Source organism: Mastigoproctus giganteus, chromosome 1 (assembly GCF_048544385.1).
Source record: "Mastigoproctus giganteus isolate SK-2022 chromosome 1, ASM4854438v1, whole genome shotgun sequence".
Lineage (NCBI taxonomy): Eukaryota > Metazoa > Arthropoda > Arachnida > Uropygi > Thelyphonidae > Mastigoproctus > Mastigoproctus giganteus.
In genome coordinates this window covers 181,824,344-181,849,961 of record NC_143575.1, presented here as the reverse complement: position 1 = coordinate 181,849,961, position 25,618 = coordinate 181,824,344, and the positions used below count along the sequence as shown (strand labels likewise).

Here is a 25,618-nt window from a genome sequence, read left to right as displayed (position 1 = left end):
GATGATGGTATATCAAGCTTAATGTCCAAGTTTGCAGATGATACAAAGGTTGGCAGGGTTGTCAAGGACACTACTGACACTATGCTGCTGCAACAGGATCTGGAAAGGTTGAGCAGATGGGCTGAGAGGTGGCAAATGAAGTTTAACATTGACAAATGTAAAGTACTACACATGGGAAACAGCAACCCCAGAGCAACGTATCAACTCTGTGGTACTACACTGACAGTGGTAGAGAATGAAAGGGACTTGGGGGTGATTGTGCAGGCAGATATGAAGTTCTCTGAGCAGTGCAGACGGGCTGCAAGAGTAGCTCATGGAGTATTGTCAATGATATACAGGAATTTTTCCAGCAGGGATAAGGAGGTGATTATTCCATTGTATAAGGCAATGGTCAGGCCACACCTAGAGTACTGTATACAGGTCTGGAGGCCTCATTTCAAGAAGGATGTAGAGCTGCTGGAACGAGTACAGAGAAGGGCAACAAGATTAGTGAATGGAACAAAGGGGTGCTCTTACGAAGAAAGGCTTAAGTTTTGCAAATTACAGTGTCTGGAGACTAGGCACCAGCGAGGTGATCTGATAGAGGTGTATAAAGCCTTGAATGGTTTAAGCATGCTCAATGCTGATGGGATTCTTCCTCTAGCTCAGAAAAATCACCTGAGAGGGCATAAATTCAAATTGAGGAAAGACAGATGTAGGATAGACGTGCGGAAATTTGCCTTTAGCCAGCGAGTGGTTGGTTGGTGGAACAGACTGCCATCCCTTGTGGTGGAGGTTGATAGTCTAAATAAGTTTAAGGCTCAGCTGGACAGGTATTTTGAACAAACAGAGGGGTGAAGTGGAAGTGGGGGTTTTTTTTTTTTTTTTTTTTGGCTGATGCTGCATAAGCTTGCTTTCTTGCATCAAATGCCTCTACTAATGCTAATGCTAATGTCATTATCATCAGAAACGTCATTAAATCCAATAATTGTGAGGGTGTTGCTGTTGAATCCAAAATTTTAGAACTTCATTTTAATGTTGCTAACATTTTCATTCTTCTATCATATAAGCATAAAAGGTACACAGAAATAAGCTGGATAATTTTGTCAGTTACTATTAATCTTCTTATTACCTATAGAGATTTTAGTCTCCTTTGCCTCACTGTCTCAACATTATGAGTCACCTTAAAGATCAATTTATGATCGTTAATCTTCAGCAAATAATATCTGAATCTACATGGAAAAATCAAATACTTGACCTCCTTTCCCACTATAAAATTATCCGTAATTATCAAAGACTATGTACAGGTGGCACATTAGAAGAAAATCTGCACTAGTACATGGCGTGCACTGACATTTTCTTTCTAGCATGTTTTGGGGTGTTGGAATTATGATAGTATATGTTAGACCAGCTTTGTTAATTCTTCATGCTGTTCCAGAGCAGGTCTTTTCTTTGCAGAAAAATTTAAAATGTGTGTTACAAAGTTTAGGACAACGTTCATAAAAAATCTAAATTAAGGGAAAAATTTATTAATCTTCAAAGTACATCCCTCATAACTCAATACACCTCTTTGCATGGTCATACAACTTCTGGATGGCTCTGTGGAACTGATCTTGTCAAATCTCCCCTGTTTAACTCCCTCATCATTGACTTGAATCTCTGAAACACTGTCAAAATGGTGCCCCTTCAGGTGGGATTTCACTTTGGAGAATAGAAAATAATCAGCATGTACCAAATCTAGTGAATATGGGGGATGGTGAGGCATGTAACACCTTTCCACACAAGAAACTGCTTGACAATGGTCATGTTGTGTGAAGGTGCATTGTCATGAAGCAAGAACCACTCACCAGACTCAGTTGCATCTGGCCTAACACACTGAATTCTTTTCAACAGTCTGTCCATCACTGCTCTGTAAAATTCAGAGATGACTGTCTGTCCTGGTACAACTTCTTTGTGCACAACTCCTTGTCAATCAAAAAAAATCACCAACATCGTTTTCATTCGAGACTTTTGGAACCAGAGTTTCTTCCTCGGCGAATTTTCTCCAACCCAGCTGACTGTCCTTTTGTTTTGGGTTCATATGCAAAGCACCAGGATTTATCACCAGTTGCGATTTTTTTAAACAGGCAGCAACTGGTTCCTCCTTCTGTTCCACTATCAATGCATGAATTATGAAAGCACACTTTCTTTTTTTTCAAATCTTCAACAACAATCAAATGCACGGTATCCTTGCTGATGTGAAGCTAGTCTGCTATCATTTAGAGGGACAGGCGGCAATCTTCCATTAACAGCTGCCAAATGTTTTCAATAGTTTCGTCCATACAAGACTGGAATGGAAGGCCACTCCATGCATAGTCCCAAACATCTGCCCTTCACAGAACTACTCATACCAACAAAAAATGTTGATGATGTGATTTTGCTGCATCAACTTAAACACAACTTTCCAGTAGAACCTTTGTGCACAATGATGAAGCTTGGTACAAAGCCAGTTCAGACTTGGTAGTGAATAGTTTCAACAGTGGCCAATGTATGCTGCTAGCAGTATCATTAAAAAAAAAAAAAAAATAGTCCTAAAACTTTTCAGACACACCTTGAGACACACCAATCCTGTATCACCTCTTACAATATTATATTTGTTATAATATTGTAAGAGGGAATGTAGGATTAATAGGAAGGTTAATTTTGTGAAGTGTGGGCTTATGTCTTTACATTCAATAAGTCTTGCATATTTTTAATGTACATTCTACATACATATAGGAAATTAAGTTTGGTAAAATAAGTTAAATAGTTTCATTGATAGATAAGATATTTTATCAGATTCTAACTTTGATTTTATTATTTTAACTGAAACATGGCTTTTTGCATATGATGAGATCTGCTTTATTGTGAGAAATTCTAACTATGAGATATTCCAATGCAGCCATTTGGATAGGATAGGAGTGGAGGAGTTTTTGTCTCTCTCTCTCTCTCTCTCTCTCTCTCTTTGAAAACAATTTAATGCTGTTGATCGGTATCATTCTAATTCTCTGTCTTTTGAAGCAGTCCAAGTTAGAGGGAGAATTTTACTGTATCTAGTTTACTTATAACTGTGGCTATTGTCCACTCCCAGTGAATTTCGCATTGTTTGATGATTTAGTTCAATAAACCTCTATGACACTTGCTAGTGGGAATGAGGTTTTAACAGTTGATGATTTTAATGTAGATATAGACATATTAGCAGGAGAAAATGATGCAAGAAAGCAAGCTTTAAAAAAAAACCCACTCCCACATCACCAGTTCATCCCCTCTAACAGTTTGTGCAGCTCTTCCTTGAATTAATTCAGACTACTCACTTCCACAAGACCAGATGGAAGCCCATACCAATAATCAACTACCCACTGAATGAAAGCAAATTTCTGCACATCTACCCTGCAATCATCCTTCCTCAATTTTAATTTATGCTCTCTCATGTGTGTAGTGTGAGCGAAAGGAAGGATGCCATTAGCACTGAGCTTACTCAATACATTCAAATCCTTAAACATCTCAATCAGATCTTGCAGGTGTTTAGTCTCCTGACTCTGCAATTTACAGAACTGAAGCCTTTCTTAGTAAGAGTACCATTTTGTTCCCTCACTAGTGTTGTTGCTCTTCTCTGCACTCAATCCAGCAGACCCACATCGTTCCTAAAATGTGACCTCCAGAGATATACACCGATGATCCAAAACATTATGACCACCTATCTAATATGATGTTGCTCCTCCACGTGCAGCCAAAACAGCTTGTACCCAGCGAGGCATGGACGCTACAAGGTTTCTAAATGTGTCTTGTGGTATCTGGAACCAACATGTAAGATCTTTTAACTCCTGTAAGGTCCATGGTTGAGATGTTGCAGATCGGAATTGCTGTTCCAACAAAAACCACAGATACTCAATGGGATTGATCTGGGGAATTTGGAGGCCAGGGCAATACCTGGAAGCCTTCCTCATGTTCCACGAACCAAAATACTCTAACAATCCGGGCGGTGTGGCATGGCGCATTATCCTGCTGTAAGATGGCACCGCCAGAGGGGAAGACCATTGCCATGAAAGGGTGTATCTGGTCAGCAATGATGTTTACGTAGGTGGTAGATATCAGAGTACCCGGCCATGGATGAATGGACCCAGGTATCCTAGCAGAACATCGCCCAAAGCATGATGCCGCCGCCACTGGCTTATTTTCGTCCCACGGTGCATCCAGCCACCATCACTTCCCCAGGTAAATGATGCACAAGTACCTGGCCATCCACATAGTGCAACAGGAAATGTGATTCATTGGACCAGACGACCTTCTTCCAATCACTCAAGGTCCAGTTTCAATGCTCACGTGCCCATTGTAGGTGCTGTCGCTGGTGAACCATGGTTAGCATGGGCATTCGAAGCGGCCTGCGGCTACACAGTCCCATTTTCAGCAGGGTTCGATGTACTGTGTGTTGTGACACATTACTCCAATCATAAGCATTCCAATTACCAGCAAGTTGCGCCGCAGTTGCTCTTCTGTTGGCACGTACCATCCGGGAGAGCCTTTGCTCACTTCAAACATCGATGAGCCATGGTCATCCAACACCTTGCCGGTGATTCGTGGGTTCCCCCTCCTTGGATCACATTCAGTAGGTACTAACCAGGGCTGACCATGAGCACCCCACCAGCCGTGCCATGTCAGATATGCTCTGACCCAGTCGTCTGGCCATTACAATTTGGCCTTTGTCAAACTCGCTTAAGTCCACTGCCTTTTCCATCTGAAGAACAAGAGTAAAACTGATTAACAGAGCTCATATACAGGTGAACTACGGTGCATGTGCTGTAGTTCACCTGCAGTTGCTTCGATTTGCATAACAACTCGCTGGTCATAATGTTTTGGCTCATTGGTGTATATGTAGTACTCAAGATGTGCCATAACTATTGCTTTATACAATGGAATAATCACCTTCTTATCTCTGGTGGCAAAATTCCTGTATATCATTGACAAAACCCCATAAGCTGTCCTGGCAACCAGCCTGCCTCTCAAAGAACTTTATGTCCATCTGCACAATTACCCTTGGGTCTTCTTCATTCTCTACTGCACAACTGGCATGTTATTCTAGGATTATTGCTAACCAAACCTTGCATTTCCTAATGTTAAACTTCAACTGCCACTTCTCAGCCCATCTGCCTAATTTTTCTACTTGTTGCAGTACTATACCCCGATTACTGTCATTAACCACCCTGCCAACCTTCATATCATCTGAAAACTTAGTCATTAAGACTGATGTGCCTTTGACAACAATAGGCCCAGCATAGAATTATGGTGAAGTCCGTGATCTTCTAGGAAGTTTTGGACAACTAAGCTCTACCTATACTATGGCAGTACTATAGAAATGAGCCTATTAGTATCAATATAACAACACATCATACAGATAGGATCATGCAAGGCTGATTTTTGGGTCAAAATGTTGGACTGGCTGGTTTAGAGTCCAAATCTCAACTCCAGTGAATGCCTATGTGATGAACTTGAACGTCAGATTGGGTTTTAGTCAAAATGGCTTTCTTCCACACTGCTTCTGTTAGCTGCTGCACAAGATACGTGGAGACACAATACAGCTGACATCTATCATCAGAAATTGAAAGTATTACCCAGATAACTAAGACCATCATATTGGTCAAAGATATCCCTACTATGTATTAAGTTTTGTTTTTAAAATGAAAACCCTATTTTGTAACTGGCTCTGTATGTCTGAATACTTTTGGTATATAGTCTGTAATTTAATTTAATATAATATAATATATAAGATGCTGGGTAAAACTCCAAGAGAAAGAAATATGAGATAATGATGAGAAAGTCACAAGTTAGGATTTAAACTGAAAGTGTCTGCAATTTTGTTCAGACATGATAGAAGACAGCACATGATGAGAGCCTTGTCAGCCAATTCAGTCCTAAGAGACATTTCATTTGAAAATATCAGACATATTTTCTTTATATCTACTCTCTGGTTGCAACACAGAACAGATATACAGAAAATATGCCTACATAGGTTGTTAGACACCACATTAAATGAAATATACTGAAAATAATATCAAGGAACTAGTAGAGACAGCTTGCAAAACGACATATGCTTTTATGAATACCGCAATTAAATTCAACTGGAATATCAAATTAAAACCTCAAATAAGACAAGATAAGTCAAAATTTTCCAATAAAGAAGCAAGTTAAAATTCCCTAATAAAATTTTATCTGTTTGGGAGAAACAGATAAAATTCAGTGAGAGAAGTACAAGTTAGACCTTTCGAAATACAATGATCCTGCAATGTCCAAGGCAGCCCTGACACATTGTATGAATATAATTTTGCTCATGTAATCTGCAGAATGCTTCTACTGAAACAAAAAAAATTATAGCAAGATAATACAGTGAGCCAAGGATATATCTGGTGAGAAAGATTACAGTGATAATACTCCAATATTGCAATCATGCATAGAGAGCGGTGACACTTCATGGTTTTTTTTATACAGTACTACTACTAAATTATGCAGTAATTCAATTTGGCAGCCTTAACTGATATTTGTTTTTTTTTATAGATTTTGAACATGTTGTGGGATGAATAGAAGCATGTAATTTGATCATAATCATAAAATACACCCACTTCTAATATAAACAAATTAAAAACTGAATTAGCATGAAATGAAAATCTTAAAAATAATTAGCAAAACAAAAGTTTACTGAATAAATGTAACCATTTACCGCTGTTTATTTGTATCCAACCTAAAAACCCAATGGATAAGGCAAACCATGGGTGTAAATCCTGTCCCAGCAGCTATGAGTATTAGCGTGGAACATTCCCTGAATCTTGTCTGGTCAAAGTTCCCCTCATAATTACTAATACTAACAGTGTCACCTATTGGATCAAAAGAATAAATAAGAATAAAAAAAAAAAAAAAAACAGGATGATAATAATAATAATAAGAGGAAAAATTAACTAAATTAAATTGTAATATCAATTTCATGTAGAATATGATACATATTTCTCAATCATCATAATGCATTCCCTAAGAACATATAAGAAATTTTCTGTTAAATAGAGGAAAATATGATCTAATAGAAAATCACCTACCTTGGGCAGAAAAAAAAAGTACTGCAGAATATGTTAATAAATTAGTCACCGATATATGTGAGACTAGAGTAAACAAACAGTCTCTGAAATATAAATACTATATAAAGGAACAAAGTGAATGTAATTTTTAAAAAAAATGCTGAATTAATTACCAAAAATTAAGTAAAAAGAGACAATATGCAGATTAAATCGATGTAAAATGCTATAAGGAAAATCCTATATTGGAAAAATCTTTTATAAAGAACAATTATTCAAAGAGCCTGTAAGTTTGCACTAACAGAACTACTTGTACAGACAGCCATCTACCATCACCCACAGTGAGCAGTCAGACAAAAAACTGGACACCCAATTATAGTCAACAGTTGACAAACCATAAGGTAGAAATTATTTAGACTTTTATGCTAAACATGATTAAAAGCTTTTGATATGTCAAGAGAAACTGTTTGAGTTTCACCAAACATTTCCATTGAATTTGTCCACAGACAGGTAACATAAGCCAGTATATCACCAGTGGGTTGACATTAACAATCATTGATCAGATGGTAGGTTTCAAGATAGATAGGAGTTGGTGGTTACTGGATTTCTCTATTACTTTAGAAATAGTAGAAATGGGACAATGGTACAAGTGCAATGGGACAATGGAGGGATTTGTCACCCTTTTTAGGAACTAGCTGGATAAGAAAGTGTAAAAGACGATACAGAACAGGAGATGGCACAGGAGCACATGCTTTGAGAAAAAGTGGGGAAATACCATTAGAACCAGGAGCTAACAAGGAACTAGGAACCAGGATGCAAGAAAAAAAAAAAAAAAAAAAAAAATCACACAACCATTCGTTTGTTTGTTTATGGACTTTACGGCACAAGGGCAGCAAGGCCATAATGCACCTACACAACCATTCCCTCTAAAAGTTTGTCCAATTCTTCCTTAAATTTATTTAAGCTATCAACTACAATGACAGATGGAAGTTTGTTCCAGCAATTAACCACCCACTGGCTAAAGGAAAACTTCCACACATCTATTCTACAACTGTCTTTCCTCAATTTAAATTTATGCCCCCTCAGGTTCGTAATCTGCAAGAGGAAGTATCCCATCAGAATTCAGCGTGCTCAACCCATTCAAGGCTTTATACACCTCAATCAGACCACCTCGCAGGTGCCTAGTCTCCAGTTGCTGCAATTTGCAGAACTTAAGCCTCTCTTAACCCTTTGTTCCCCTCATCAATCTTGTTGCTCTTCTCTGTACATGCTCAAGCAAATCTACATCCTTCCTAAAATGAGACCTCCAGACCTGTATGCAGTACTCAAGGTGTGGCGTCACCATTGCCTTCCTTTTCCCTGCTAGCAAAATTCCTGTATATCACTGACAACACCCCATGGACCTGCTCTGGCAGTCTGTCTGCATTGCTCAGAAAACTTCATATCTGACTGCACAATTACTCCCAGGTCTTTTTCATTTTCTACCATCCTAAGTGTAGTACCACACAGTTGATACATTCCTCTGGGGTTACTTCTACCCATATGCAGTACTTTGCATCTGTCAATGTTAAACTTCAGTTGCCACTTCTCAGGCCATCTGCTCAAATTTTCTACATCCTGTTGCAGTAACACACTGCCATTACTGTCAATAACAACCTTGCCAACCTTTGTATCATCTGCAAACTTCGACACTAAGCCATCAATATCATTGATAAATATACAAAACAACAGTGGGCCCAACACCGAACCCTGTGGGACTCCACTAATAACATTAGTGCAGAAAGAGCAGTGTCCATTGATTACCACCCTGTCTTCTCCCACTCAACCACCCTTTTATCCATTGTAGAAACTTACCCTTAATACCATTCTGATCCAATTTGTGCAATAGTCTTCCATGCACAACAATGTCAAAAGCTTTCCTGAAATCCAAGTATATGATATCAAAGTAATTTTTTGCATCCGGTTCCTTTGTAAAATATTTTATAAAAGATTTAGTTCTACATCTAATCAGTCAAAAAGAACAGAAACTTAACGAATCTATATCGATATTGGATGTTATAAATTCATTGAATGATTAGCATTAGTAGAGGCATACGATGCAAGAAAGCAAGCTTATGCAACATCCTCCAAAAAAAAAAAAAAAAAAAAAAAAAAGACACTCCCATTTCATCCCTCCATTCATTCCAAATGCCTGTCCAGCTCAGGCTTAAATTTATTTAGGCTATTAGCTTCCACAACAAAAGATGGAAGCCTGTTCCACCAATCAGCTACCTGCTGGCTAAAGGCAAATTTCCACACATCTATTCTACAACTATCATTCCTCAATTTGAAACTGTGCCTCCTCAGGTTCTTAGTCTGAGCAAGATGAAGAATCCCATTAGCATTAAGCGAACTGACAATTTCACCTAATATCCACAAATACAATGAAAGCCTTATCATAGTATCCAATCAAATTCGTTAGACAAGACTTTCCCCTTAACAAACCTATGCTGTGTCTGAATTATTGCTGCAATCTTGTCTAGAAGATCCCGCAATGCATCTTTAACCAGTAACTACATTATTTTACTCGGAACAGAAGTTAAACTAACTGGTCTGTAATTACTCGTGTCATCCTTCGATACCCCTTTGTGAATTGGGGATTCATTTGCACATCTCCAGTCCGTGGGGATTTCCCCTGAGTCCAAGGATGCTCTCATAATTATGGCTAAGGGTTTGCTTAGTTCCTTTGCTGCCTCCTTTAATATAACTGGATAGATCCCATCCACCCTAGGTGCCTTTCTTATATTTAACTTCATCAATTTCTCCTCCACTTTGCTCTCAGTTATTACAAAATCATTAAGAACCCTGTTACAATTTGATAAACTTCTGGCATTTTCCTTCCTTAATTCCTCGTGTGAATGTAGATGGAAAATACTCATTCAGTTTGTTTGCTATCTGAGCAGTATCATCAACAGTCGAACCTTCGATATCAAGTGGAGCAATCTGATTAATCCCTTTCCTTTTAGAGTTTAAACAAGTAAAGAAATCCTTGCTGTTTTTCTTAGCATCCTTTGCCAAAGATCTCTCGTAATCTGCCTTCACTAGACAAACTCCTCTGTGACTTGATTAGAGACTAGCTTATATGTGCCATAGGCTTCTGTGTTGCCTGATAATTTATATGCATCCCATGCATTTTCCTTCCCTGCCATGAGTCTCATTAGTTCATTTTACAACCGTTTAGGCCTAAACCTTGAACAATATTTCTTAATCGGTATGAAAAGTCTAGTAGCTTCCACGATTAATTCCTTGAATGCTTCTTTAAACTTGATTGTTTAAAATTCTTCTGACATCCTTTTGAGGTAAGACCACAGGAGGCATTGAGTGGAATGTACTGTGAATGGTATGAAGTGACTTACCAAGATCAAATATAGAAGAAAAGTAGACTGCTAGCAGGTCAGCTTTATCTTTAGCTGAGGTGGCAATAGAACCAACAGGTTTTAACAAGGTAGTTCTGCTTTAGGCAGAATTGTGGCCAATAGCTTTGGCAACAGCCCAGAATGCTTGACTACTGTTTGGACAAGAAGCAATTTTTCTACTCTTAGCCAGTTTAAAATTTAATATGGACTGATTAATAACTGCTTTTCAATTGTTACAAGCTTTGGTTCTAGGCAGAAAATGAATTTGTAGATTTGGATGTAAGCCAATTGTGATATAGAACATTCTTATCTTGAACAGCCTTAACACATTTAATGGAAACCAAGGTCTAGATACGGGACAAGATTTTAAGGTGCATTGTGGAATAAAGATTGTTGTTGATGGGATTTTCAGTGCAATGGCTACTTAGGATTATATAGTTGTTGAATGAGATGCGCATTCCGTATTTTATCCTGTCAGCCCTTGAAAATTTCCATTTAATTGGATTTTTCTGTTGGGAAAGAATAGGATGTTTGAATTTTGGATGTTAATGGATAATGGTCACTGTTATAAGGATTGTTTAGAGTTACCCAATCTATACTCTGAAAGAAGATTGGAGAGCAAATTGAAAGGTATACTGCAAATGCTGAACCTGTAGGGAAAAGGATGTAGATAGGAGGGCCAGTACTTAGTAACACTAAATTCTGTCTGTCAATCAGCTTTTCTCATGTGCCTGAGGTAGGGGAATACCACAATGGATGATGTGCATTAAAGTCACCTAGTAAACAAAATGAAGATGTTAACTGCAAAACAAGATCTTCGATTTCCTGAATAGTATATGGCTGATTCGGCAGAAGATAAATTGAAATCAGGGTCAGAGTTATACCAATTATAACATGTGTCATGTGTATCAATGGCTTCTAAGGAGGATTGCAATGGGATACGTCTAGTGGCGGGGGGGGGGGGTCCTCTTGAATCCATGAGTATTGCTACTCCTCCATGAGCACTATTAGTGCCAGCTCTGTTTTATCTGAAGCTAATATAATTTTTGATTGAAAGTGAGACTTGAGGTGTCAAATTCATTTCCTGCAAGCACACTGCAACAGATTTGTAGTGGTGAATTAATTCATGGATATCATCGACATTACTGCGAAAACCTCTGCTGTTCCACTGTATGATGTGTTCATTATTTGGTTTTGTAAGAGGAAGATGAATCTGTGTTTTTTATGAGTGGGTTGTTTATAATAGTCAAGTTTTGATTTTTCTTTTCTGGGAAATGTGGGGGGGGGGGTCCTGAATCATTGTTATCATCCAAATCAGTGATTCGCAAACTACTGAGATCTACGGACCCTTTCAAAAATCAAAAAAGTTCACGGACCCCATCAAAGATCAAAAACAGTTTGCGGATCCCTATATATAATATATGCGTATGTTATATGCATGTATATATATAATTTCATGGATCCCCTGAAACTGGTCTACAGACCCAGGGATCCGTGGACCCCAGTTTGGGAAATGCTGGTCCATATCATCATGTGCATGTAATTCAAGCAGTTCTTTTTGGTTGGTCATATCATCTGTATCCACGCTTGTCGGATGTGGTTGCTTCACCTCAACAGGATCTGATTTTTGCAATTTTTCTTCTACTTTACAGTGGACTAAGCTTTGTGTTGGAATTGTGAGTGGTGTATTATTACTTTGGTCTACTGACTGCGGTTTAGATGTAAGCTGGGTTACATCTAAACTGCAGTCTTGATAAGAGACTTTATTTTCAGTCTTTTATTTCTGCATTTTTTTCCCTAACTTCTAGAGATCACAATCTTTAGAGTATGCTGAATGATTGCCCCTGCAATTAGGCCACTGCAGAGTTGGTGCTTTGCATTCTGATTGAGTATGAGTTTTGCACCCACAGCTTAGACATGTTGCATCTCTTTGGTATGATGTCTGAGAGCGACCAAATTCCTGGCATTTGTAGCATCTTAGGGGATTCGGGATAAAGGGCTAAACATAGCAGTAAATAACCTGCTTTCATTGAAACTGGTGGATTCAATGTACTGAAGGTTAAAATGATGCTATGTGTTAGGACTAATGTGCTGTCTTCATATCATAATTCTCTTTGCCTGAGTTACATTTCGATTCTTTAGTTCCTGGACAATTTCTTCTTCATAAACGTTTTAATAGATACCATTCAGGAATCACTCCCTTGGAAAAATTCGGTGTATTATGTGGGGGTGAATTGAATTGGAATTCCACTTAAATAAGTGAGTCTTAACAGTAGCTCAGACTAGGGTGAGAGGTCTCTCTTAACAAATCCCCGGATTCGAGACACTTCACTTTGGTGATACTGCTGCATTTTAAAGGAATCATTGTATGATGAAAGGGGGAGAGCTTGCTAATGGGTTGTACTAACAGAGAATGAATTATCAGGAAAGTGGAGATTACTGCTTGTTTGCATCCTCTTTTAGTCTTTTCAACAGCAAGAAATCATGATCAGTTTCATGGCTGTCACGTTGAGAGAGCTCTGATCGTGGGAAATAATTAACATCCATTTTTACTCTTTTTTTTTGCCCTGAGGGTTCAATGTTCTCCCAAGTTACTGGCACTGCCACATGGAGACAGGAGCAGTGGTGCCAACCAGCAACCAAGCAATCAGAAGAGGAGAGCAGTACATTGCTAGAAGAGGTGGCAATGATATCGCGAGCAAACAGCAGTAATGTTGCATGTGGAAGAGAGTTTATGAAAACATGCTAGTACTCGCCTTAGGAAAAAACACTAGAAAGATTGCTTGGTATTCATGGCAGCGGAACAAAGGATTTCATCCCTATAAGAAAAATTTCATTGGCACGATCTGAGCAAAAACTGACATCAGAAGATTTAAAACAGTAATTCATCTTAAGGGAAAAAAAGAATAAAAATCTTGCAGATCATCCCATTTTGCATTTTTGTAATGCCAAACAACAAGGCTGAGAATTGCCACAACAGAAAGGCTTCATCAGAGAAGAGACCATCACCAAGTTGTGATCTGAGATGGCTAGAGGACCACTTACCTCAACCATGTACTTAGAAGTGTTATTTGGAGAAAAGGATAAAGAGTGTTAGCTGTGTGGTTAGAATTTCTGTTATTCTGGTAGGTAAATGAACAATCTGTGCAAGGTCATTAGTAATTGCAAAAGTCTCAGCATCTTAACCTGCTGGGACCATAAGACTAGAAAACTGAAAGCCAGCTGGAGTTGTGAACATTAAAATCACCAAGGAAATTATCTCGCTGTTAGGAAAGTTGGATTGGAGAAGCTGTGTTTCAAAGAAATGAAGTCAAACAATTCCAAGTGACTAGTGGAATTCGGAGATGGAGATATATACATAGTGTGCTGATAAAAATAAAATTTCATTAATAACTATTTATTGATCAATACTAATGCAGACAAATGAAAGAAAGCAGATATAAAATGTGCAGGGTGGTTATAATTAACTTAGCCACTGTGGCCACCTGTAGATGGAAAATCACAAATCACCTAGAGATGAAATTTGGAAAGCCAGTATCTAGACTGTGTGGAAACAAACAAAACTAAAAAAAAGTTTCAAAAAGAAAGTAACGACAGTACATACTTGGCACTGCTTGCAATCAGTACGCAAAGTAAATCTCATGACATGACTAGTGAAGCAGAGCTTAGATGTAATAAAAGCAGATGTGTTCATAGTAGCGAGAAAAAGTGAACACGGTTTGGTAAAAACAATTTGGTAAAAAGATCTTTACTTTACAGTAAAGATCTTTTTACCAAAACAACAGTAATATCTTGGCTGTGGCTTTGGGAGTAAGGCCATTTAAAAAACTTACAAGGATACATCTCCCAAAATAAGTCACACAAAATGATGAGGAGATTCAAAGAAACTGGTGCTTTTCTGTATACACAGAGGATTTCTTCAGCAATGGGCATTAATGTCTTTCAAGAAATTTCTGTTTCTGTAGCTGATGGTGCCACACAGAATGCATACTCTTCTACAAGTGTCAAAGTATTGTTGCAATTAGTGGTGTAAAATTCTTGAGAATAATTTTTTAAAAATATCCTCAAGGATATTCTGAACACTGAGAATTTTCTTCAAAGCCAATTCATATGTCTGAAATAGGCTATGCATAGTACTCTACGGTGTCCTTACTCCTTAAATAAATTAGTTATAATTTCCATAGTAACCCATGGAGATTATTTTGACTGCTTTAATACACACTTAGAGATTTACTCATCTACAACTTTTTGAGTTAATATTCAAAGAGATGCTTTCACCTATCTCCACTCAATCTCATCTCCATTTGTTTCCAAATTAAAATATTTTTTATGCTAAGTGGATCAAAACTAGAAGACCTATGAATATTGCTCTTGTTAAAAAGCTGACTGATGGCAGATGAGGAAAAATCTTCATAAAGATATTTAAAAAAGGAAAAAACTATTACTCTGTTAAAAATACAAAAATGTACATACAGAATGAAATGATGAAATTAAGTAATTTGTATTTTAATGTTCCTAATCCGAATCTGTAAGAATTTCAATATCTGAGTCTGATGACACTTTAGCTCCCCACTTCATCAACTGCTGGCTCATCAAGATTTCTAGAATCACTGGAATCACAATACTGCAAGCCTAATACTTAGGCTTGCAGTAGTAGCTGGCAAATGTAGTGTCATGACAGTAATTGCACTCAATTTTAATCCAGCAAGAACATGCAAAGTAGGCTTTATGACAAAATTTACACTGTGGAGGGGGGGGGATCCAAAAGAGATTTGTATTCACCCAGAAGTAGTTGTGATAGAAGGTTGAAACAAACACCATGTATTCACTTTTTCCACATAGTAACTAGACAAAATGACACATTTTTGCCACCTCTCAATACATTCACAGCAGGCCAGTTTTGTAGAAGTCCTCTACTATCCTTCAAACTACAACTCAGCAGCAGAAATCATCTCATCATGAGCAGCAAAGTCTTTTCCAAGAAAAAAGGATTTCGGGGCAGGAAAGAAAAAGACATCGGAGGGTGTAAGGTCAGGGAAACAAAAAGGGTGCGGCAATATTTCAGTTTTTCCTGGCACATTGACAACATTTCATCTGCAAATTGCATTGTTTCCTTTTTCTGGTAAAGAGTCAAAAGTCTGGAAACCAATCTAGCAAACACTTTCCTCATATGCAACTGTTACTGGATGATGTTCTCCACAGACCCTACACTAGTTTAGAGCTCTGCAGCTAGTTTTTTTATGCTAATACAGAGATCTTCCAGTATTAATGCCTCAATTTTTGCAATACTCTCTTATGTTACAGCAGTTGCTGGGCATCTTAGGATTTCTTTATCGTGCACTGAGGTTCTTCCACAGTTGAATTTGTTTATTCCAATGTGCAACAACACTGTAACCTGGGCAGTCTTCTCCACAAACAGCAACCATTTCTTCATGGATTGTTTTGGGTGTTTGTCCTCTGCACTCCATCTAATTCACAGATCCACCAAATGGCATCTTAAGCTGTCATAATCCCCTTTTCTGAAATTTCAGAAAAGGGGATTATGACAGCTTAAGCTATTGCAACATTTTTCTTATCATTCAGACTACGTTAAATTGATCAAACCATAATAAATGCTGAAAGTATAATTGTCTGGGTTATTTTGCTTCCAGAATTTGGAGTGTCATTGTCCAAATGTATCTGGATATTGGCAGGAAACACTTTTAGCATTTCTTATAAGCTGAACCTATTTTACATAGTCTAAGGCAGTGTTTCCCAACCTTTTACCAGATACAGACAACCTTTACAAGTACAGGGTTGTTAAAATTAAAGTATCCCTATGTAGAGGGCTCTGGAGCGAGTTCTAAGCCTCGTACTGAAGAGAAATTTGGACAACAGGTACAATAAAGAATGCTCTCGCCATTTATTGGGGGGAAAAAATTAGTTAAAAAATCTGTCACTATATGTCACTGTGGCAATACAAATCACTTGAACAGCACTACAACTGTTTAATGCTGTAGTGCTGTTCAAGTGAAGTGCTGTTCAAGTGAACAGCACTACAACTGTTTAATGTGTCCTCCATTTTGGTCAACAACAGTTTCCATTTCAAGAACAGCACTTTCTCCAGCAGAACATAACGTCAACTGAATGCTGTCCTTCAGATCTGCCAGAGTTTGACATCCTTCCTGATACACCTGGTTCTTCAAAAATCCCCACAACCAGAAGTCGCATGGGGTGAGGTCCGGTGATTGGGATGGACAAGATGCTTGGAAACAACAGCTGATGACCCGTTCGTCTGTCAAGTGTTGCCTTAGCAATCTTCGGACAGAACGGTGAATGTGGGATGGCACACCATCTTGCATGAATATGGTATCCTGAAGGCACCCATATTGTTGCAGCTCTGGTATTGCGGGTGCCTCCGTAGCCAGGTGGGAAGGAGCAGCAGTGCGTAGCACACACTTCTTGATTAGACCGGGGTTTGAGCCCGTCACCACCAAATACGGAGGATGCGGAAAGGTCAGGGAATGACCACCGCATATTCCCGGAGCAATATGGCCTTAGTTGCTAATGCTCCTAAAAACCAAATAACAAACAACAAACTCTGGTATTGCAAAATTTGCCAACATTTCACAATATGAAATGTTTCACAACCTGCACCTGTTCTGTCACTGTCCAGTGACAGAACAGGTGCAGGTCCAGTCGGAGTTACCTGTTCAAAAAAATATGGCCCAATCATGAATGTGGCCATAAATCCACACCACACTGTCACTTTTGGAGAATGCAACGGGACCTCTTGGATAACTCGAGGGTTTCTATTTGCGACAGTTGTGTGTATTCACTTGTTCATTTAAGCAGAAGTGGGCTTCATCATTCCAAAGGATGTCCCATGGCCAAATGATATCCACTGTCATTCGCGCCATAAACTGAAGTGCATATGTGAAATTAATATCTGCATCACCATGCTTTTGCATGTGCATCTTGTAATGATAGTACCGCAATACCTGACGCATTACTAGCCTTACAGTGGAATATGGCATGTCCACTTCATGAGAAACAGCTGGCACATTGCGCTAACACACGGAGATTTCACTTGATAAATCCATGACAGCCATAGACACATCTTCAACATGAGAGGAGTCCACTCATTTTTGACCTCTACCTGGTTGAACACCAAGATGTCCTGTCGCTTCAAATTTTGCAATCATTTTGCGGACAGCACAAACAGTCATAGGTCCAGGCCTTATGCGCTTCTGATGCCGGAAGTCTCTGATAGCCGCAGCTGCATTGTTGCTTTTCTGATAGTACAGCTTCACTAATAACGCCTTTTCCTGCAACATTGTTGGCACTGCTGCCGTAGTGCAGGCAAACATCTACTGTATGATTTTGAAGAGACCTCTTTGCTTTTATACAGTACAGTAGAGCTGAGTAATGGCACTGTGGCAATAACTTACAAATATGCATATAACTTACGTTATTTGCATAATCGTAACTAAGATAGTTACGTGCCATACAGTGACACAGCGTAAAAAATTAATTACAAATTTTGTAACTAATTTTTTTTCCCAATAAATGTTAAGCGCATTCTTTATTGTACCTGTTTTCCAAATTTTTCTTCAGTATGAGCCTTAGAACTCGCTCCATAGCCCTCTACATAGGGATACTTTAATTTTAACAACCCTGTATATTCAAGGTAGAGGCACTGGACCACAAAAAATATTAAACTATACATGTAACTACATTAATAACTATTTTTTAAATACAGTTATATGAAATCATACTTCACATATGTAGTACACAGGTTGTTATAGGCATACCTATATCACCCATCACTGTTAATGGGATTACTGCCTACCACAAAGAGAGTTCTGTTTTACCACAAAGTCCCACAGACCACTTTAATAAAGTTTAAATGGATCACAGGTTTTGAAATACTAGTCTAAAACATCTGTTGCAGAGAGAGAGTAATGATTCTGTGAATTCACTAATGGATTATTGCAAGTATAATGTGTATAGTGGCGTACAGTCTGACATATTCCTATAAATGAAATTTTGTTTTATGCATATTAATATGTGCAGATATAAGTGCCTGTTTTTATCTTATAAACTGAATAAAATTTCTTGGATTAAAATCTAAATATTTCTGATAATACAACAGAGATAATAAATATAAAATTCACCAAATAACATACCTACTTCAATCTGATTTAAGATTTGTGTAAGTGTCCCATTTGGATATACTTTAATCATAAGCTTTAATGAGGATCCTAATTTGTTAGAAATATCATCTGTGTCAAGGATTGGTAGCACTGGCGTATAACTTCTTGTTATTTCTACATCTAAAAACAAATACATCTTTATATATACATATACACCCACACACATATATATAAAAAATATAGAAGAATTAAACAATTGTGTTGGATATTTCCAACATAATTACTATAAATTACTTATTGCAGAAACCCTCAAGGTGAAGTTATGTAAAAATTCAATTAATATTCATAGACCATTCCTACTATCTGATGATTGGTCATTTATGCGCATGCGTGAAGAACAAAAAAGTACTACATAAGACAAAAAATTTTCTGGTTAACTTTTTTGGTTTGTTCTTCTTCCTGTGAACATGTAGTTTCGAAAAGCCTTAGCCCAACTTAAGGAATGAAGAGAATATTGCTCTATATGCAATTAAGTTTTTTTATATCAATTTAAATTTTAAATTTAGTTTTAATGATGTTGGACCTGATGTTTTCCTTAGTGACAGGGGGTTGGTGGTTGGAACCCTGGGTTGAGTTGGACATCCAATATTGATACCATGGGGTTGTCCCGCTACTGTTCTGACAGTGGGGAAGACATTTAATTACTCTTATAATTATATCATCGTTACAAATTAATATATAACATGTTGGACTAGGAGAGTTGGTCGAAAGAAGCCATCCTATAGAAAAAAATAAAGGTAATTCCTGTTGCATCTCATAAGATAACAGAATATAGGAATAATAGAGCATTTAATAGCTCTCTATTGTCAAAAATAACTTATGTAAAGTTTCACTATGTCAACCTGTTTTGATGTTCAACACATTGTCTCTGCATTTGTCTTTCACTAGTCTTTTGCAATTCTGATTGATGAGGAAGGGTGTTTAACTAATACTGACAGAGTAGGCTGGTCTTTTTACTTTTATTTTCAGACTATTGGCAAAGAATTTGAGCGCAATTTATTTTCTTTGAAAATAAATCTTTAATGTATTAATTAGTTGTTAATAAATTAATTCATTTATTAATCTTTATTGCATTTTAAATTGATAGAGGTTCAGGGATCATAACTTATGTATTGCACTGGAAATAAAAACCCGCAGAAGTTTTTTTTTTATGTCTAACTAAACAATTACAGCAATCTATTCTCTGGCATTTATCACATTCATTTATTCATTAATGAAATTATGAAAAATTCACAAAATCTTTTAAAAATTCTGATTGTAATGCAGTTTTACCATTTTTGGTGAAGAGAAAAAAAAAAAGACAGAGAACCTATCATGATGACACAGATAAATCCCCAAGCCATAAATCCCGAGAACTGGCAGCTGTGTTCTTGACATTGTATTGTTAATAGGATGTACTTCATTAGTTTGCAATTAAACTAGTTTTATTATGAGAATAAAGTTATTCTGTGCAAATCTAGTATAATCACTGGATTGAAGTTTAATTGAAATCAACACCTTTTCAGGAAAAAATAATAATAATAACAAATACCAAAAACAAAAGAAAACATTACTATTAACTTCATTTTCATTAACTTAATATATAAGCAACACAAACAAAAAGACATTGCCATTTACTTAATTTATTCATTAATTTAATTTAACACAAACAAAAAAAAATTACCATTAACTTCTGCTTTCACATATATATGATAACCCAAGGGCACCAACATATGAGCTGAACTTGGAAGCTCAAAGGTAAAGATATATGTGTCATGAGTCACTTCAGTTTTAGATATCAGTTTACAAGGACGGTAATGAGTTTCTAAAGAATGCAAAACAAATAAAAACATTAACATGATTATCAAAAGTTCATAATAGGAAAAAATAATTTACTAATCTGTTTTTGCTATGAAAATTTAGTTTCTGAATAGTAATTAAGAAAATAAATTTTTGAATTTAATAATTTTTAAAAGAAATTTTCTGGGATAGCAAATCAAAATAATAAATTCAATTATAATTCCCAATAATAAAATATTAAAAAATTTTTAAAACAGATTTTGAATTTAATATCTTTGAAAAGAAATTTTCTGGGATAGCAAATCAGAATAATAAATTCAATTATAATTTCCAATAATTTAATTAAAAATGTTAAAACTTTTTTAAACATTTTAATTAAATGATGCATTCATACTACCTGGGTAGTAGAAATGATCTACGTGCAGCAGCCATACATAAACTATCTCCTTAATTAAATGATATGATTTTAATAAATTAAATTGTAACCTTATGGAAATGGCTGACAATCTGTTTTGGTTGTGAGTAAATATAGATGATTATTTTCAAAATTCAGAATTTTACAACTTTATTTTTTATTTTTTTAAAATTGTTAGTTGTTGGCGCATCGTCTTCTGTGGCCATAATGCACCTCCCCAAGTTTTTGCACTACTGCGATCCAAGCCCGAGGCAGGATTCGAACTCGTGACCTTTGGGCTGCCAGGCAGGTAGTTTATCCACCCGGCTAGCCTGGTCGGCAACTTACTTTATACATTGTCTGTTGTTGTTATTTGGTTTTTAGAAGCATTAGCAACTAAGGCCATATTGCTCCGGGGATATGTGGTGGTCATTCCCTGACCTTGCCGTATTCTCCGTATTTGGTGGTCACGGGCTCGAATCCCGGTCTAATCAAGAAGCGTGTACTACGCACTGCTGCTCCTGCCCACCTGGCTACGGAGGTGCCTCACACATTGTATTTCATCTTTGAAGACAGACAGACAGACAGACAATTTTTTATTCCCACACCCCTAATTATACATAATGCTGTGTTTTTATTTAGAGGAGAGCAAGTGTGTGTGTGTGTGTGTGTGTGTGTGTGTGTGTGTGTGTGTGTGTGTGTGTGTGTGTGTGTGTGTGTTAGCGCGCGTGCAAATGGAGTTGCAACAACTGCACCATTCCTCTTTCAGGAATAGTGCAGCTGTTGTTATTGTTGTTTATGGCACATTCACATCTAAGGCCATAATGCACTAAGTCGAGGAATGGAGCAAAGAAAAGTAAATGAACTAAATAAGCAACAGTTATTAGCATTAGCATTAGTTTATCTATACATAAAAAAGTAAGCCGTTTAATGAAAATGTTCCAATTAAACTGAATACATCTCAGTGTATTCGATTTAACTGCAAAAATTTTATTTATCAAGAGCCGATTAGCCGAGAGCCAAGAGCTGACAACTTATTGAATGATGCCAAGTACCACCTACAGCACCATGAACTTACAACGCATAATTTCATTTGTTTTGATGCGAAATAGGTTTAAGTACACTGATGGAATTAAAATGTTAATGAAATCAAAACCTATGTGAACAGAGTTAAGCTGTTAATTACTTTATTTGCAGTTTTATCAGGTCACAACAATAATTAAAAAAAAAAAAAAAGACTAATAAACATGAATTTCTTCAGTAATTTAGTCACTTAGTAATTTAGGGAATCATCAAGGAAAATGAAACGGGGTGGGGCAATTTACAACCATGTAAGTCGCCGGTTGTTGTTGTTATTTGGTTTTTAGGAGCATTAGTAACTAAGGCCATAATGCTCCGGGAATATGCGGTGGTCATTCTCTGACCTTTCTGCCTCCTTTGTATTTGGTGGTGACGGGCTCGAACCCCAGTCTAATCAAGAAGAGTGTGCTACGCACTGCTGCTCCTTCCCATCTGGCTACAGAGGCGCCTGAAAGTTGTCGGAGACTATCACTTGCAATAAACTAGGGAAGAAGAGTAAATAATACTAATCCAGCTCTGCTTTAATTAAAATTAGAATTTGGAGAAACAAAAACTGCTCATAAAACTCTTAGCAAATTAATATTATTACAAATATTTGCAACTGCTTCATTAACTTATAACATACCTATTTCTTTTGTAAATTTAAAAGTATTGTGCCCCGGCAAGGGGTTTCCAAGATTTTTCCAAAATCCTTCACCATTTTCTTTGGCAAGCAATAATTCTACTGTTCCGTTATTGGTCCCGATTTTTACTGAAAAAAGAAATTATCAACACACAACTATTAATTTCCAAGTTAATTTAAGATAAATTACATAATTTTATCTATCAATTTTGTTTCACTGAAGGTTACAGTACAAAATCCTGAGACACTCAGAATATTTCTGTTTTTCTTTTGTGTGGTTTCTCCACTAATGTGATCTCATCATTTAGGAATAATATTAGTTCTGCATTAAAAAAAAAAAAAAGAAGAAAGAGGAACAGAGAAATTATATACTTGGTTCTTGCAACCAGATTTACATTTACATGATGTAATGTTAAGAATGTCAATTGCAGATGGCATATGTGGGTACGTCACTGTCAACTTTTTCTTCATTGTCATCTCTTTTCTAATAGGAGGCACCATATAGAAGTAACAGTCTGTGATGCAATTCATTGGCTCCCTCCATATCATGGATACTGCAAAAGGCATAAAACATCCCTTTTGATTCACTCACGCATTCAGTTTTGATGAACAGATAGTGCAACATATGTGTGGAGCCCAGTTCTTTTCCTTTGCACCCAAAGTACAAGAAGTAGGCTTTTTTTATGGCTCGAGTTATGGGACGCTTTCTTAAAGCTAATGTGACTTCTCCACATAGCAACAGAAGTCATCCGGACTATTCACACAATTATGGAGCATATTAATCTTATACAACACAAATACCGTGCAAAAAGTAGGCATCTCACAGAGAACAACTGTTAACTGAGAACAAATCACCCAGTACCTAGCCAAGGATTACTGCAACAGAATTGAAGATGCATTTGAGGTGACAACTTATCACATGACACAGAGCAGAGAGAGAGAGAGAGACAGTCGCTGATCACGTGATAAGAGCATGGTGGTAATGAAACTGCAGTGTAGCCATGGGTTTTGCCAAGAGCCGTAGTTGATAATGTAAAGTAACTCGCTAATAAAAAAAAATATGAGACCCCAACTGTAATTTGAAAACAAGAGCCAATCGACAAATTTTAATGTGATTTTTGTGTTCAGCAGCATAAAATTAGTCAAGATTGGGTATTTTCGTAACATTTTCTGTGTTGACCAGTGTAATCTACAGAAATTTAAGTCCAACATCAATAAGTATCTTCTCCCTTCTCAACATTCAAAACCCACACACATATTATAGTATACTATAGTTTCTAATAAAGGTTCCAATACCTTTAATGTTTGAGGTAACCATAAAAAAAAAAAAAAAAAATGGTTATTCCAACAGCTAATATAATCCTTTATGTAAAAGAAAATTTTCTTATATGCAATTTACAATTATCCTTTTTTGATTTAAACACGCACCAACTGCAATATAAAAAAAGAAACATTCCTGTTCTCTCTCTCTCTCTCTCTCTCTCTCTCTCTCTCTCTCTCTCTCTCTCTCTCTCTCTCTCTCTCTCTCTCTCTCTCTCTCTCTCTCTCTCTCTCTCTCTCTCTCTCTCTGTGTGTGTGTGTGTGTGTGTGTGTGTGTGTGTGTGTGTGTGTGTGTGTGTGTGAATACTTTTTTGTGCCAATCACCTCAGCTATTCTTTGCTGCACTGTTTTCAGCAGATCCATATCCTTCTTGATACAAAGTTGCCAAACCTTTAATTTATATAATGCCAAAAGTAGGTCTTAACTAATGCTTTAATGGAATGATGACCTCTATTCTATTCCATGTTGACAAAATTTCTGTTTAGGAAAGATAACTCGTACGACATCATGGCTACTTGTCTGCACAGTTTGAGAGATCATACCAAACTGCACAATTATCCTAGTGTTTTTCATTAACAAACCAGTTTGCTCCCCAAGTAAAAAGATAATCTGAAATTATCCATATTAATGCCCATATAATATTATCTCCGAATTCCACTAGTCACTTGGAACGGTTTGATTTTCCTTTCTTTGAAGCTCAACTTTTTCTAATCTAAATTTCCTAACAGTGAGGTAATTTTTCTTAGTCATTTTAACATTCAAAACTCCTACTGGCTTCGGTTTTCTACTCATATAGACCCTGCTGGTCAAGATGCTCATGCTTTTGCAATTACTAATGACATTGCACACACTATTCATTTACCTAGCAGAATACCTGACAGTCCTAACCTTTCCTCTTGATCTTATTGCTCAAGAACACAACCCTTCTATGATCAAAGCTAGTAGTCCTTAAGGCACCTCAGATCATAACTTGGTGATGGTCTCTTCTCCACTGGAGCCTTTTACTCATGATCATTATCAGTCTCGTGTTGTTTGGCATTACAAGAATGCAAAATGGGATGATGTGTGGACGATTTCTATTCTTTTTTTCCCTTTGTTGAGTTACCGTTGTAAATCTTCTGATGTCAATACAGTGGATTCTGGTTATTTGGGCCACCGGTTAATCGGGGCAGCTGTTTATTTGGGGAAAATCTTGAAAAACAGAAACCAATCAAGAAAATAGTCAGGGTTTACTTCGCTTAATTGGGACAGCATGCCGTTTAATTGGGGCAGGAGACCGCAGCACTGGAGATTACCCTACGATTGTCTCCGACGGTACCACGTGGTTCGGTCGAAATTCTGGAGGTCACAACCAATAAAAACAATTAGCAGTCACCTGTTTATTGGCTTTTCTGTTAGTGAAATCTATCATAAACCAATAGTAAACTCGATCTTACTGAATTTGCGATAATACCGACAGCTGGAATTCTGTGGGTTATTATGGTGAAATGTGTTTACACTTCCATGAAATCTTCAATCATATAAAAAAATTAATTTTCAGATCTTCTCTTCATTCCTATTTTTAAAGCTTTGTAACTTGTTACTCCGTCCTCACTTGGGCGTATTGTGTTACTTGCAATTTGTGTGTGCTGTGTTCTTTGTTATTGATTGCTTATCTTTTTACTGTTTTAAATTTTAACACCCCCCCCCCACCACAAATGTCAGTGAACAGAAATGTCAACTAGTTCATATGTACCTATTACAGTACGTATTAATTATTCTGATTATCACGTATATTC

General features: G+C 37.1%; 1 protein-coding gene across 2 annotated transcripts in view; it reads right to left on the bottom strand.

The window, feature by feature from the left end:
• Nucleotides 1–25,618, bottom strand: part of LOC150091347 (cytochrome b5 reductase 4) — a 210,578-nt gene that overhangs the window by 56,437 nt on the left and 128,523 nt on the right. For both annotated transcript variants that reach the window (XM_090383334.1, XM_090383328.1), the window contains 4 exons: nucleotides 22,524–22,649; nucleotides 20,309–20,449; nucleotides 18,619–18,765; nucleotides 6,710–6,863 (listed from right to left, as the gene is read on the bottom strand). In XM_090383334.1, the coding sequence (XP_090239460.1) occupies nucleotides 6,710–6,863; nucleotides 18,619–18,765; nucleotides 20,309–20,449; nucleotides 22,524–22,649 (568 nt within the window). The remainder of the gene's footprint in view (nucleotides 1–6,709; nucleotides 6,864–18,618; nucleotides 18,766–20,308; nucleotides 20,450–22,523; nucleotides 22,650–25,618) is intronic.